Genomic DNA, 14,046 nt, shown 5'->3' with positions numbered 1-14,046 from the left:
GGGTGTCCCAGAAGTCGTGCACCATCCTAATTTTCTTTTTTTTTCTGAGTTTCATATTTAATACAGATTTTACATTTTTTTCTCTCTTTCAGAGATAATTATGGCCAATAAACTAACAGTACAAGAAAGAGCTGAATTGGTTTTTATGTTTGGAAGAGATGGGGCAACACATCGCTCTGTAGCTTAAGCATTTAACCTCAATTTGGATGGTGCTCGGCTTCTGGTACACCCTGTAGTTTAGTCTCTGAAGGCAAATTAAACAGGTGCATAAATATCTCTGTTAATCTTTCACAAACGAAAAGGTCAAGGATTTAGGGTAACCAGAGTATTTAAACTGTATTTATAATATTTGGGCACTGCAGAAGTGTGCTGCCATCAATAAATAGACAGACTCAGCTTGTAAACGAATCAAGAACATGGTACTGGGTGTTTCACGTGAAGGCTGCCATATATTTACTGAAGCGTTGTCTGATAAGCTAGCACACCAGAGAAATTAGATTCTACAGGATTTGTGCTGATCTATTTTTCGCCAACCAGATAAGTTAAATCTCCGGAATGATCTTTTTAATCAGCGTACCTGGTTTAGTCTGTCTGGCAGGATCATAGATCTTCACATCAGTAAGCCGGAAAAGTCCACTACGGATGCTGATCGAGATGTGAGGTGGTTGTTTGGAGATCCTTAACAGAGCCATCATTCGCCAGTCCGTCACGTACATAAAATCTTCAATGAAGTAAACACAACCAATATAAAAAAAACACCTATGTTGATTGACATCTACATTGTCAGTACTTGAGTCATAATTCCTATGCAATTATTCGCCCCTATGTACATGTATAAAGATACCATCTTGTCCGAAAACAGCAATAAGCATATTCAGACAGTTTTCTGAATGAAATCCAAATGCCAAGAAAAAATTTACCTGTACAGCAGAATTTCTCGCTGTAAGAATGCTCTATTGTCAGGGTAACGGTTCGGGACATATTTATTTTATTTATTTATTTCATTGGTGTTTTACGCCATACTCAAGAATATTTCACTTATATGACGGCGGCCAGCATTATGGTGGGTGGAAACCGGGCAGAGCCCGGGGGAAGCCCATGACCATCCGCAGGTTGCTGTCAGACCATCCCAGGCAACCAGCATGAGCTGGACTTGAACTCACAGTGACCACATTGGTGTGAGACTCCTGGGTCATTACGCTGCGCTAGAGCGCTAACCAAATGAGCCATGGCGGCCCTAGGTCAAGATAAAGCTTTAAAATACACACACTACCAAAAAGCACATTAAATGTTTAACATCAAACAGAAAAAATTTAATTAACCCAAAAAAACCATATCAAAACTGAATATTAAAGACATGGCAGATAGTATATATACCAGTAACAGTACTTTAATGTTCTAATTTCTTTGATAATGAAGAATTCCAAACATTCGAAACCAATTTCCCATAATGTATCACTCAACTCTATGAAGCCTTTGTCTCAACACCTGTAAACCATGTTACATCATGCCTAATTATCCTACAGTTTTCAATCCTTATTCACCTCAGAAAAATGACAGCTACACACTTTTAGTTATCAGACTTTTGATTCCAGAAAACGACCAGAGTACCACAAACCTGTATCAAGGGTGATACCAAACGGGTGTGCCAGCATCACCCCTGACATCGTCTGCTCATTGCCCCCATCCAAATCTGAAGACTGGATTCTACAAACACATAAGTGATAAAATCAGGATTTTCATTCATTTATTTATTTCTTCACTATTTCTTCATTAAGCCGTGTATATTACAAGAGAAGAAAACACTTGAGCATTTCCATATATACACTGATAAAGCATCCTACAGAAAGTTTGAACAGCATAACTTTTTATTTTTGTGATGTTTGCACAATGGCTGTTCAAAGTAAGCAAAATCATGCACATTGAGACAAATGAAAGTGTTGCCTTGTTATCAGTTTTATCCAATCAGGTACACTGAGATAAATGAAAGTGTTGCCTTGTTATCAGTTTTTTCCAATCAGGTACACTGAGACAAATGAAAGTGTTGCCTTGTTATCAGTTTTATCCAATCAGGTACACTGAGACAAATGAAAGTGTTGCCTTGTTATCAGTTTTATCCAATCAGGTACACTGAGACAAATGAAAGTGTTGCCTTGTTATCAGTTTTATCCAATCAGGTACACTGAGACAAATGAAAGTGTTGCCTTGTTATCAGTTTTATCCAATCAGGTACACTGAGACAAATGAAAGTGTTGCCTTGTTATCAGTTTTATCCAATCAGGTACACTGAGATACATGAAAGTGTTGCCTTGTTATCAGTTTTATCCAATCAGGTACGCTGAGACAAATGAAAGTGTTGCCTTGTTATCAGTTTTATCCAATCGGGTACACTGAGATAAATGAAAGTGTTGCCTTGTTATCACTTTTATCCAATCGGGTACACTGAGATAAATGAAAGTGTTGCCTTGTTATCAGTTTTATCCAATCGGGTACACTGAGATAAATGAAAGTGTTGCCTTGTTATCAGTTTTATCCAATCGGGTACACTGAGATAAATGAAAGTGTTGCCTTGTTATCAGTTTTATCCAATCAGGCACAAAGTATTTCTATAACTCAAGGATACATTTACTTCACCCTACGAACCCTTGTTTGCCTTCTAACCATAATCGTGTGGGGTATGAATGATGCAACATCACGATTCCTGTTACTCTAATATTGCACATCACATGTTCTTGGAAGAAATCCTGATTAAAAGTTGATTTATAGATTTACCAAGCAAGTCTGAAAAACGTGTCTATAGCCGTTCAGTTCTGTTTTCACTAATTTTCCTATTAGAATAACTTGAGTTATATTATTTATTATCTTTTAACATTTCTATATAAACCACTTGTTTTAGCAAAATGGTGAAATTGAAATATTTTTTGTTTCATAGCTGAAGCATATCAATTAAGAAGAAACGTTTCAAAAGATGTCTTCCTATACATGTATTTCAGAAAACTGATAAATATGATTATGTTTATGGATATCATTTGTTACTTCCCTTAAATATATGTTTTTTTTGGCGTCCCAAAAATGAGAGGAATTAGGGTAGCTCCTTAGTTAAATGTTATAAACATGAAACAGGTATCGCTAAGTCTATTCTTTTTATATGCTGAGCAAACAACGTTGATATACATGAAGCAAGTTGGGATTGAACCACCATCTCATGAATATTAGCAGGGCAAAATGATCATTTCTCTACCGATTCCAGGCCACCATTTGTTTTTTTACCTGTCGAAGAATGCATCGATCCAGTATAAACGATCAGCCTCAAAATCCAGTGACAAGCCGTTTGGCCAGCCCAGTTCATGAGCACGAATGTGCGTTACATTCTGTCCATTGCCATGCGCTCGGGCAATGTATGCAGAGTGCTGGGAGTCTCTCAGCCAATCAGCAAAGAATAAGTACCTGAAATGAAACATGTCAAAAATACAGAAAAATAACAAAATACAAGACCAAGTCAACAGCCTGTACATGTACTCGTACCCTAAATGACTAGAAATTTCGTCCATGACTATCTTGCCCATTTTTTCCGATCCTGAGAGTTCTATTGATTTTAGAAAGGTGTTTGAAGGTTTGTTTGTAATATGGGATGATATTCTACTGCAAAATTATAAGTCTCATCACCCAAACATAATATCTTGTGACATTTATTTGGCTCTAAAAATGCACTTTTGTGGACGAAATTTTAGGTCATTTAGGGTAATTCCACAGTAACACTACTGTTTAGGCAAAATACAACCTACAAATAAATATTACTAATGAAGTAGATGACGTAAAAGTCCCCCCCTAACTTGTGCATTCTGTCCAATTCCGTGAGTTCCACTGATCTTACACAGCTTTGTCTTGGCAAGTAAGATGATATCCTACTGGAATAATGTTAGTTTTAGCAACAAATGAAATTTTTCATGACATTTACTTAAGTGTAAATATGCACTCTTTTGGCGAAAAATTTTTTACGTCATTTACGTCTGTCAACCCAATCAGAAAACTTTTCAAAACCGTTGTTAAAGCAACTTAATATTCCAGTTACCATGAGTTGACCTTCGACTAAATCTGAAAATCAGTTTCAGCCTGTTGTCTAGGGTTTGAATCAATGCTGTATTTGTACAGAATAACGAAGGGTGGGCACTCCCTGGCCCAGTAGTCTAATGAGTTTTTGCATGGAAAACCCACATACTGTGGGTATGTGTTCATGCAGACAATTGAGGCTACGTGTTGTTTATTTATTTATTTATTTGATTGGTGTTTTACTCCGCACTCAAGAATATTTCACTTATACGACGGCGGCCAGCATTATGGTGGGTGGAAACTGGGCACAGCCCGGGGGAAACCCACGACCATCCGCAGGTTGCTGGCAGACCTACCCACTTACAGCCGGAGAGGAAGCCAGCATGAACTGGACTGGAACTCACAGCAACCGCATTGGTGAGAGGCTCCTGGGTCATTACGCTGCGCTAGTGCGCTAACCGACTGAGCCACGGAGGCTCAGTTACTTCTTTATTTGCTTCATTTATTTGCTTTATTTACTTCTTTATTTGATTGGTGTTTTATGCCATACTCAAGAATATTTCACTTATCCGACAGGGGGTGAGAGAGCAACCCACGACCATTTGCGCGTTGCTGAGTGACCTTTACCTGACCTTTACGGCGGGAGTTTAAGCACACTAACCATCTCGTCAGTCATGAAGGCCTGACCTTCAGTTTTTACAATCTACAAGAGCTCCCATCGGCTCCGCTGTTTTATATTAGGGTTTTTAAAGGTTTAAGGAAGAGTTGCGGAAGTTTGTCTCACCTATAAATCTGACAGTCGTTGGGTATAAAGAAAATTATATAGCATATATTGCAAGTATGGCACAAAATATCAATTAAAATAAAATTAAAAATCCCAATTTCACAATACCCTAATTCTTCAATCTTTTTCAACCACTGCTGCAACCAACATGTTTAAACAGAGGAATATGTGGAGTAGGGAAATGATTTGCACAACCTTATGACGCTTGAATTCAAGCGAAAAAATGAGCCTTAGAAATCTACAAGGTTGAACATTTACAGTGACTGCAACACTCAGCACAGGAACAAGGTTGTCCTTCTGCTCAGGTGACTCACTATTCTAATGTTAGAAGTTGAAGCATACAATGTCAAAAATGTGGTGGTTTGCGTGACACTATGACCTGATGACTCAGGAGGCCTCATCTATGCTATCACTGTGAGTTCAAGTCCAGCTCATGCTGGCTTCCTCTCCAGCAACCAGCAAATGGTCATGGGTTTCCCCAGTTTCTGGTCAGTCTCCCCTCACCATAAGGCATGGCCATACTTGTAGAAGTGAAATATTACTGAGTATGGCATAAAACATGAATCAAAAATGAAATAAATCAAAAATGTGACCGACTGATCAACTGATTAACATTCAGAATGACTTACAAATCTTAACTGTCACAACTGAAAAAAAATATGTAGCAGAAAAATAAATAGAATACGGAGCAACAGTGTACAGAGAGGATATATTCACGTTTCTTACCCTTTGGCTGGATACACTACGACTGATCTTGGGTTACCTAACCCTGAGATGAGAACTCTTTTGTCTGTGAAGTTAGAACTGGTCAGGCTGAGTGCAGTCAGCTGACCCTGCTGAAGATTCTGTGTGTAATACATAATGTTGGAAATCCAATCCACAGCAATTCCCTCAACAGATGCAGCATTTGGAACAACCATTTCTTCATCTGCAGTAAAAAGATTGCATATAAGGTTAGTGAAAACAACTCACAGGAGCACCAGTCTGTAGTTGTTTTTCTCTCTCAACAGCACCTTGGTATTTCATTTTATTCATTTTGATTTGTGTTTTAAGCAGTGCTCACTTATAGGATGGCGGTCAGCATTATGGTGGGAAGAAAACCCGGCTAGGGAAACCCATGACTATCCACAGGTTGCTGCCACACCTTTCCACGAATGGCTGGACAGGAAGCCAGCAAGAGCTAGACTTGAACTCCCAGCATTTGTGAGATGCTCCTCTGTCATTGGCCGATGTTGGCACACTAACCATCACTCTCATTACTGATTATTTGTGTAGCTTTTGTGATAATAGGTGGTTGTCTATACTTGTGAAGCCAATTCCACTGTCTAATTTATTTCTTTATTTATTACCGGCCCGGATAGCACAGTTGGTAGAGCGTCCGCTTCGGGACCGGTAGATCAAGGATCAATCCTTGATTGAGTCACACCTAAGACTTTAAAAGAGGAAGTTGTAACTTCCTCGCTTGGCGTTCAGCATGAAGGGGATAGTGCAACGACTGGTTGACCCGTATCAGTATAATGGGTCGGGCGGGGCGGCTTACTTGCCTTCGGTAAGTCGTCTCAGTGAAGCAGTACTAAATAAAAGAGCGGTCTAAATCTGTCCTGCTACAAGGAGGCATGTTACACATACATGCACCCTAAAGATTCCTTCGTCGTCATATGACTGAAAAATTGTTAAGTACGACGTTAAACCCCAAGCACGCACTCACTCACTCACTCTTTATTTATTTGATTAGCGTTCTCCTCCGTACTCAAAAATCTTTCACTTACACAACGACAAACAGCATTACATTAAAAACAGTCCCAATGTATCCTGTGGCTTGTGGAAAATGCTTACAAAGGCCTCTACTGACATTTTTACCATTTATCTATCAACTGTCTCACCCTATTCCAGGCATGCCAGAGGCACAAATGGTAACTTTCATTTAAAAACTCCTGCTGTCCACAAACATTCAGCTGTTCAATTTTCCCTATCATTCGTGCACTCTAAATTACTTTCTATGAAGGTATTTTCAGACCCAATTCTTATCGTAAATGTGATCAAAAATAGTTACCTAACATTCTTGACAGGTCACATGATACATTTGGGCTTTTTCTACGTTCATGGATGAAAAAGTTCATACTAAAAACTCAGGTACAAAAACAACTGCTGATATATCAACTGAAATTTATTAGACCTCACTGTTCTAGAATTACTCCAAATACTCTGCTGTGATCAACACTGAAAGGCTCACAGCACACGAAATACTAAAACCCTTTATTAAAACATACGTACCTGTGCTGCCATCAATTTTCGTGCGATAAATGGTTTTAGAGCGCACATCTGAGAAGTAAATCATTTCTTCTTCGGCGTGGTAATCCGCAGCCACGAAATCAACATTTGTTCCCACGACGGGCACCATGGCATCTCCTTCCTTCACGTTTGGAGACGACGGAATTCCACGAATGTTGTCCTTTGCCACAAACAGCAAGAATCGGGATATCTCTGAAATTTGATTAATTATTTCAGTATTTTCAGTATGCTTTTAATGGGTTTACAATGTCATTTTGGGGACTTTTTTCCCTATACAATGACATGAATGATGGTCCTGTTAATGAGTGGAGGAAATCAGAGTGCTAGGAGTAAACCACCGACCTTTGGTAGGCATCTGGCAAACTTTAAGCTCCTGATATAAAGCTGAAGTCAAACCAGCAAGAGTTGCATTCTCGTGGCGTTGTGACAACCTACTACCAAAAGCTGACCCATTATAAAGGCACAGATTATACACCAAACCGTCCAGCCCTAACAATATTACACTGCATGTAGTAAATGACAGCTGTCCAATAACAGATCATGCTGGACACTTGCAACGTCATGATGTGACGTCACTGGCCGAATGTTTTACTCTCTGTGACATCAATGGCCGAACTGCTTACTCTCTGTGATGTCACTGGCTGAATGTCTTACTCTCTGTGACATCAATGGCCGAATTGCTTACTCTCTGTGACGCTACTGGCCAAATGTCTTACTCTCTGTGATATCACTGGCGGAATTGCTTACTTTCTGTGATGCCACTGGCTGAATGTCTTACTCTCTGTGACGTCACTGGCGGAATTGCTTACTCTTTGTGATGTCACTGGCTGAATGTCTTACTCTCTGTGACATCACTGGCCAAACTGCTTACTCTCTGTGATGCCACTGGCCGAATGTCTTACTCTCTGTGACGTCACTGGCCGAATGTTTTACTCTCTGTGACATCTCTGGCCGAATTGATCGCTCTCTGTGACGCCATTGGCCGTCTTACTCTCTTTGACGTCACTGGCCGAATTTCTTACTCTCTGTGACGTCACTGGCTGAATGTCTTACTCTCTGTGACATCACTGACCGAATTTCTTACTCTCTGTTGCATCACTGGCCAAATTGCTTACTCTTCGTTATGTCACTGGCCAAACTGCGTACCCTCTGTGATGCCATGACATATTAATGGAATGAAAAGTAACGTTGTCACCAGACTGTGTGGTCTGACTTCAGGCATATGAGATTCCCAACAAGAATTCACAAACTTTCTAGACCGCTAATTATGTCATGTATAACTTATTTCCAAAAGAAGATTTTCGAGTTGGAACTCTTTTGTCATCAAAGGTAAAAACAGTCCAACTCTGTCATGTGAATGATGGAAAATGTTGAGCTACCTTTGTTGACATTAATTTACTGATCATCTTTCTTGCCATTTTCCAGAGGTACAAATGACACCTCTTTCCTTTAGGAACTTCTCAAGTTTGCAAACATTAAGATTCTCAATCTTCTCTATCATTCCTCCACTCTAAATTACTTTTTATAACACTTTTTTCAGACGCCTGTGAATGTGATCAAAAACAGTTGCCTAACTTTTTTGACAGGTCACATGAAACACTTGGTACTTTGTCTCCCTTCAACAATAAAAGAGTCCAAACTCCATCTCACCTATTCCAAGTTTTAAGTGGATGTGTAATAAATAGGTAATTGGCTTCTTTGTGTGGGGCCATTCAAATTCAAGCATTCAAATATTTGAATTCTATGGTGGGCTTACATACTGATGTTATCTAGATAGTCTTGATGCCATACTCTTGATGCATAGTTTTACGTGATTTAGTGATGCTTATGTCGACTTGTAGAGGTCTGTTGCTTTAATTTGATTTAAAAGTTCTGGAGATCACAGAGACATGGTTTAACATTGCCTGTTTGAAACTCACACTAATACAGATTTCGCAATCAGATTGATTGCTCATCATTTTACTGATCAATATATTTTATTATTTGAATTACAAAATTTGAGATCTCATAAGTGTGTTCTCCTCAAACCATTGCCAAAATCAGGACCTCACAAATGGCAAATTAAACATCATTTCAATTTTATTTCTTTATTTGACTGGTGTTCTATGCCGTTCTCAAGAACACTTCACTTATACCATAGCGACCAGCATTCTGGTCAGAGGAATCAGAAACATTTCAACTGCCATGATGTATTTGATGATGAAGTCTTTCATATAATTATCCTCGTCATCAAGACCGGCCCGGATAGCACAGTTGGTAGAGCGTCCGCTTCGGGACCGGTAGATCAAGGATCAATCCTTGATCGAGTCACACCTAAGACTTTAAAAGAGGAAGTTGTAACTTCCTCGCTGGGCGTCCAGCATGAAGGGGATAGTGCAACGACTGGTTGACCCGTATCAGTATAAAGGCTCGGGCGGGGCGGCTTACTTGCCTTCGGTAAGTCGTCAGTGAAGCAGCACTAAATAAAAGAGCGGTGGAAATCCGTCCTGCAACAAGGAGGCACATTACACGTACATGCACCCTAATGATTCCTCCGTCACATGACTGAAAAATTGTTGAGTACGACGTTAAACCCCAAGAACGCACGCACGCCCTAGTCATCAAAGCAAGGTTGTTTCCAATCCTGCATCAGTGATCTTTGTGCAGCCAAGTACCACACTGCGCAACACCTTTCATGAGGTTCGATCTCCTATTTTCAGTTCTCAATGTCATTTTAATACCTGGCACAATCAAGAGTTCAAAGTTTTTACTTAGGTACAATGTTGAGTGATGTGAACTTTACTGCTTACTTGTGCAATTTTTGCTGTTAGTATCCAGTTCGTAACCAGTGTCACACATACACCGATATCCGACATTGTCCAGCTCAGGTACATGAGTAACGACACACAGATGATGACAACCAGCCTGGACACAAGGATTGTGAGCTGTAAAAAGTGGTTCATTTATTTAATTAAATAATGTTTATTAATTAACACCACACTCAAAAGTTTTTAAAAAAATAAAATGATAGCAAAACATATGAACAACTTTCTTAGCACTATTACATGTACACTGAGGTACATTTTGGGAAAATAATACTGTCTGATATTTTTAAAACTGAGCTGTTCAAAATTTGGAGAATTGACTAAATACATTTTATAGTTCAGTGTAAAAAAAATTCATTTCCACATTTTGTATCCATAAAACTATAGGCAGCAGAAGAAAGTTGCAGGAGAAGAGAAAAAACACTTTGCCACTCTAAAGTTCCCTTGAAATGCGAGACATTTTCAACACCAAAGTCAAGTGACACATTCAGAAGTTAATCATCCTTAGCTCAAGGGTATAACCTGACCTTACATGAGGAAAAAATCTCACAGGGATTTCGTTTTCCTATTCTGGATAATTTATTCATTTATTTATCTGATTGGTGTTTTACGCTGTGCTCAAGAATATTTCTTTTATACAAACAAGGTCAGGATTATGGTGGGAGGAAATAGGGCAGAGCCTGGAGGACAGCATTATGGTGGGAGGAAATGGGGCAGAGCCTGGAGGACAGCATTATGGTGGGAGGAAATAGGGCAGAGCCTGGAGGACAGCATTATGGTGGGAGGAAATGGGGCAAAGCCTGGAGGACAGCATTATGGTGGGAGGAAATGGGGCAGAGCCTGGAGGACAGCATTATGGTGGGAGGAAATGGGGCAGGGCCTGGAGGACAGCATTATGGTGGGAGGAAATGGGGCAGGGCCTGGAGGACAGCATTATGGTGGGAGGAAATGGGGCAGAGCCTGGAGGACAGCATTATGGTGGGAGGAAATGGGGCAGAGCCTGGAGGACAGCATTATGGTGGGAGGAAATGGGGCAGAGCCTGGAGGACAGCATTATGGTGGGAGGAAATGGGGCAGAGCCTGGAGGACAGCATTATGGTGGGAGGAAATGGGGCAGAGCCTGGAGGACAGCATTATGGTGGGAGGAAATGGGGCAGAGCCTGGAGGACAGCATTATGGTAGGAGGAAATGGGGCAGAGCCTGGAGGACAGCATTATGGTGGGAGGAAATGGGGCAGAGCCTGGAGGACAGCATTATGGTGGGAGGAAATGGGGCAGAGCCTGGAGGACAGCATTATGATGGGGGTAAACGGAGCAATTTAAAAAAAAACTTCACCTGAAATCTTTTACGAGGCTTACCTGAGAATTGGGCAGGTTGTAAAGCCGGATGGTAAATCTCCACCGCTTGTGGTTTAAATCCAGATATTTGATACACCTGTCTCACGGACTCTAGCCCCTCAAACTTGTTTACGCTGACAATGCCCATTTTGGTCTGGTCCGTCCAGTAGACATTGTCCTCGAAGACTGCCACACCCGTAGGTGAGGGAATGGTCAGGCCACCCGAAATAATTATCTTCCTGTTAAAACAGTGATTTACTGATTGACCGATCAAATCATTTCAGGTGTGTTACATTTTAAGGTATTATGAAACGAAGAGTATGATTTTAATGAAGAAAACTAATTTTCATTTTTGAGGCGAATTTTACATTTCTTAATAACCCCTCTATTTTTGGCATATTTTAAACGATAGTTCTGACGTCACCCTATTGTCACATTATAGTTTCTTCTTCAGGAAACTACAGATAGTGTACATTCTTATTCTGGAAAGTACAATACAACAGAGAACTTAGTGTACAGAGACACCAAAATCAGCATGAGGAATATTCTTGTCCTATTCCGAATCCTTGGTGAAATCATGTGCAGTGCTATGTGGCCTGGACCTCACAAAGTTGTCTCTCATTGCGCCACCCCAACCTTGCATAAGACACCCTTGCAAACCACTGCCTTTGCCACGCAAATGCCATAACATGTTCTGCCGCGATGCTGTCCTGTTCAAATAGCCAATGTGTTCAAAGATCCAAGAAACATACATGCAGATACTCGACACAATTTAACTGGCATCACATGTATAAAGCAACTGGTCTATAAATTTACAAGCGTGTGACATAAAGGGCAGAGATAAAGTTTTCAGCCTTGTAGGTATATATAGTCCAAATTCACTGCATAAAATAGGACAATTTGTGTAAAATGTTCACTCCACCTATCATTTGAGTAGTGTAGAAAGTCCCTCAGGTACTTGAATATTGTTAGTCACTATCGCGTAAGATGGAGAAAGCACTCGTAACAATACTTTCCTACTAGAAGCTATCATGCCTGATCGCTTCTTTTTTAGCTAAGTACTGTTACTCATACTTTCTCAATTACTTTCATCAGTGATCAGAAATATTTGGAAACGACATCAATGAAAATACTGGGAACACAGGACCAGCTTAGCACCTCCAATCCAAGCTTTTCCATCACAGCTATCAACGCTGATGTCACCACAGCCGGCTGCTTAACTTCCAGACTGACATAGGAAAGCTGTAGTTTACAGCCATACAGCCACCAGTGGTAGTGTGAGAATGTACAAATTCCCTGCCCAAGGCTGGGGTTGAGCTCATGCTTATTGTCACCAAGGCTGTACCACCAGTGGGAGTGTGAGAAAGTACAAATTCCCTGCCTAGGGCTGGGTTGAACCCATACTTATTGTCACAAAGGCCGCACCACCTGTGGGAGTGTGAGAATGTACAAATTCACTGCCTAGGGCTGGGGATGAACCCATGCTTATTGTCACAAAGGCCGTACGACCAGTGGGAGTGTGAGAATGTACAAATTCCCTGTCCTATGGCTGGGGTTGAACCCATACTTATTGTCACAAAGGCCGTACGACCAGTGGGAATGTGAGAATGTACAAATTCCCTGTCCTAGGGCTGGGGTTGAACCCATACTTACTGTCACAAAGGCCGTACCACCAGTGGGAGTGTGAGAATGTACAAATTCCCTGCCTAGGGCTGGGGTTGAGTCCATACTTATTGTCACAAAGGCCATACCACCAGTGGGAGTGTGAGAATGTACAAATTCCCTGTCCTAGGGATGGGGTTGAACCCATACTTATTGACACAAAGGCCGTACCACCAGTGGTAGTGTGAGAATGTACAAATTCCCTGTCCTAGGGATGGGGTTGAACCCATACTTATTGTCACAAAGGCCGTACGACCAGTGGGAGTGTGAGAATGTACAAATTCCCTGTCCTGTGGCTGGGGTTGAGTCCATACTTATTGACACAAAGGCCATACCACCAGTGGGAATGTGAGAATGTACAAATTCCCTGTCCTAGGGCTGGGGTTGAACCCATACTTACTGTCACCAAGGCCGTACCACCAGTGGGAGTGTGAGAATGTACAAATTCCCTGTCCTAGGGCTGGGGTTGAACCCATACTTACTGTCACAAAGGCCGTACCACCAGTGGGAGTGTGAGAATGTACAAATTCCCTGTCCTAGGGCTGGGGTTGAACCCATACTTATTGACACAAAGGCCGTACCACCAGTGGGAGTGTGAGAATGTACAAATTCCCTCTCCAAGTCTGGTTTTGAACCCATGCTTAATGTCACCATGCCGTACCATGTATGTAGCTTCACTTCTCAAACTACATGATGCTTTATCTTGTTTTATATATACTGATGTTCTTTTTGGTAGGACTCTGAAGTACATGTTTCCTAAATATTGTTTTCTCTGTGAAGGCCTTGGAGAAGGACATTGTAAACCGACCGAGCCACATTTGATAAATGAAGATATAATTATTATTATTATTACATTTAATCAATCAATCTGTTGGTTAAGTGACGAGCGTACCTGAATCTCCCATCATAGTCCATGGATTCCAGGTGGTCCAACTTGGAATCTGTCCAGTAAATCCGTCGGTTAACAGCATCCACAGTGAGTCCGGTGGGTCCGTAGATTTTGGGCAGGGAGAGCTTCAGTCTGTGGGTTCCGTCCATGAATGCTCGTTCAATCTTCGGGGGAATGCTGTCCGCTCTGCCAAGGTTACGACCAAGGTCAGAGTAAAACATGTACCTA

The 14,046-nt window shown here is 41.0% G+C and overlaps 1 protein-coding gene across 1 annotated transcript in view; it reads right to left on the bottom strand.

The window, feature by feature from the left end:
* Window positions 1–14,046, bottom strand: part of LOC135464358 (low-density lipoprotein receptor-related protein 2-like) — a 148,417-nt gene that overhangs the window by 94,298 nt on the left and 40,073 nt on the right. The window contains exons 11-18 of the mRNA XM_064741783.1: window positions 13,822–14,043; window positions 11,289–11,506; window positions 9,916–10,050; window positions 7,109–7,318; window positions 5,561–5,762; window positions 3,271–3,447; window positions 1,619–1,707; window positions 578–721 (exon numbers count right to left, since the gene is read on the bottom strand). Coding sequence (XP_064597853.1) covers window positions 578–721; window positions 1,619–1,707; window positions 3,271–3,447; window positions 5,561–5,762; window positions 7,109–7,318; window positions 9,916–10,050; window positions 11,289–11,506; window positions 13,822–14,043 — 1,397 coding nt within the window. The remainder of the gene's footprint in view (window positions 1–577; window positions 722–1,618; window positions 1,708–3,270; window positions 3,448–5,560; window positions 5,763–7,108; window positions 7,319–9,915; window positions 10,051–11,288; window positions 11,507–13,821; window positions 14,044–14,046) is intronic.

This window comes from Liolophura sinensis, chromosome 4, assembly GCF_032854445.1.
Source record: "Liolophura sinensis isolate JHLJ2023 chromosome 4, CUHK_Ljap_v2, whole genome shotgun sequence".
Classification (NCBI taxonomy): domain Eukaryota; kingdom Metazoa; phylum Mollusca; class Polyplacophora; order Chitonida; family Chitonidae; genus Liolophura; species Liolophura sinensis.
The sequence above is the reverse complement of the archived record's forward strand: the minus strand, read 5'-3'. Positions and strand labels throughout refer to the sequence as shown.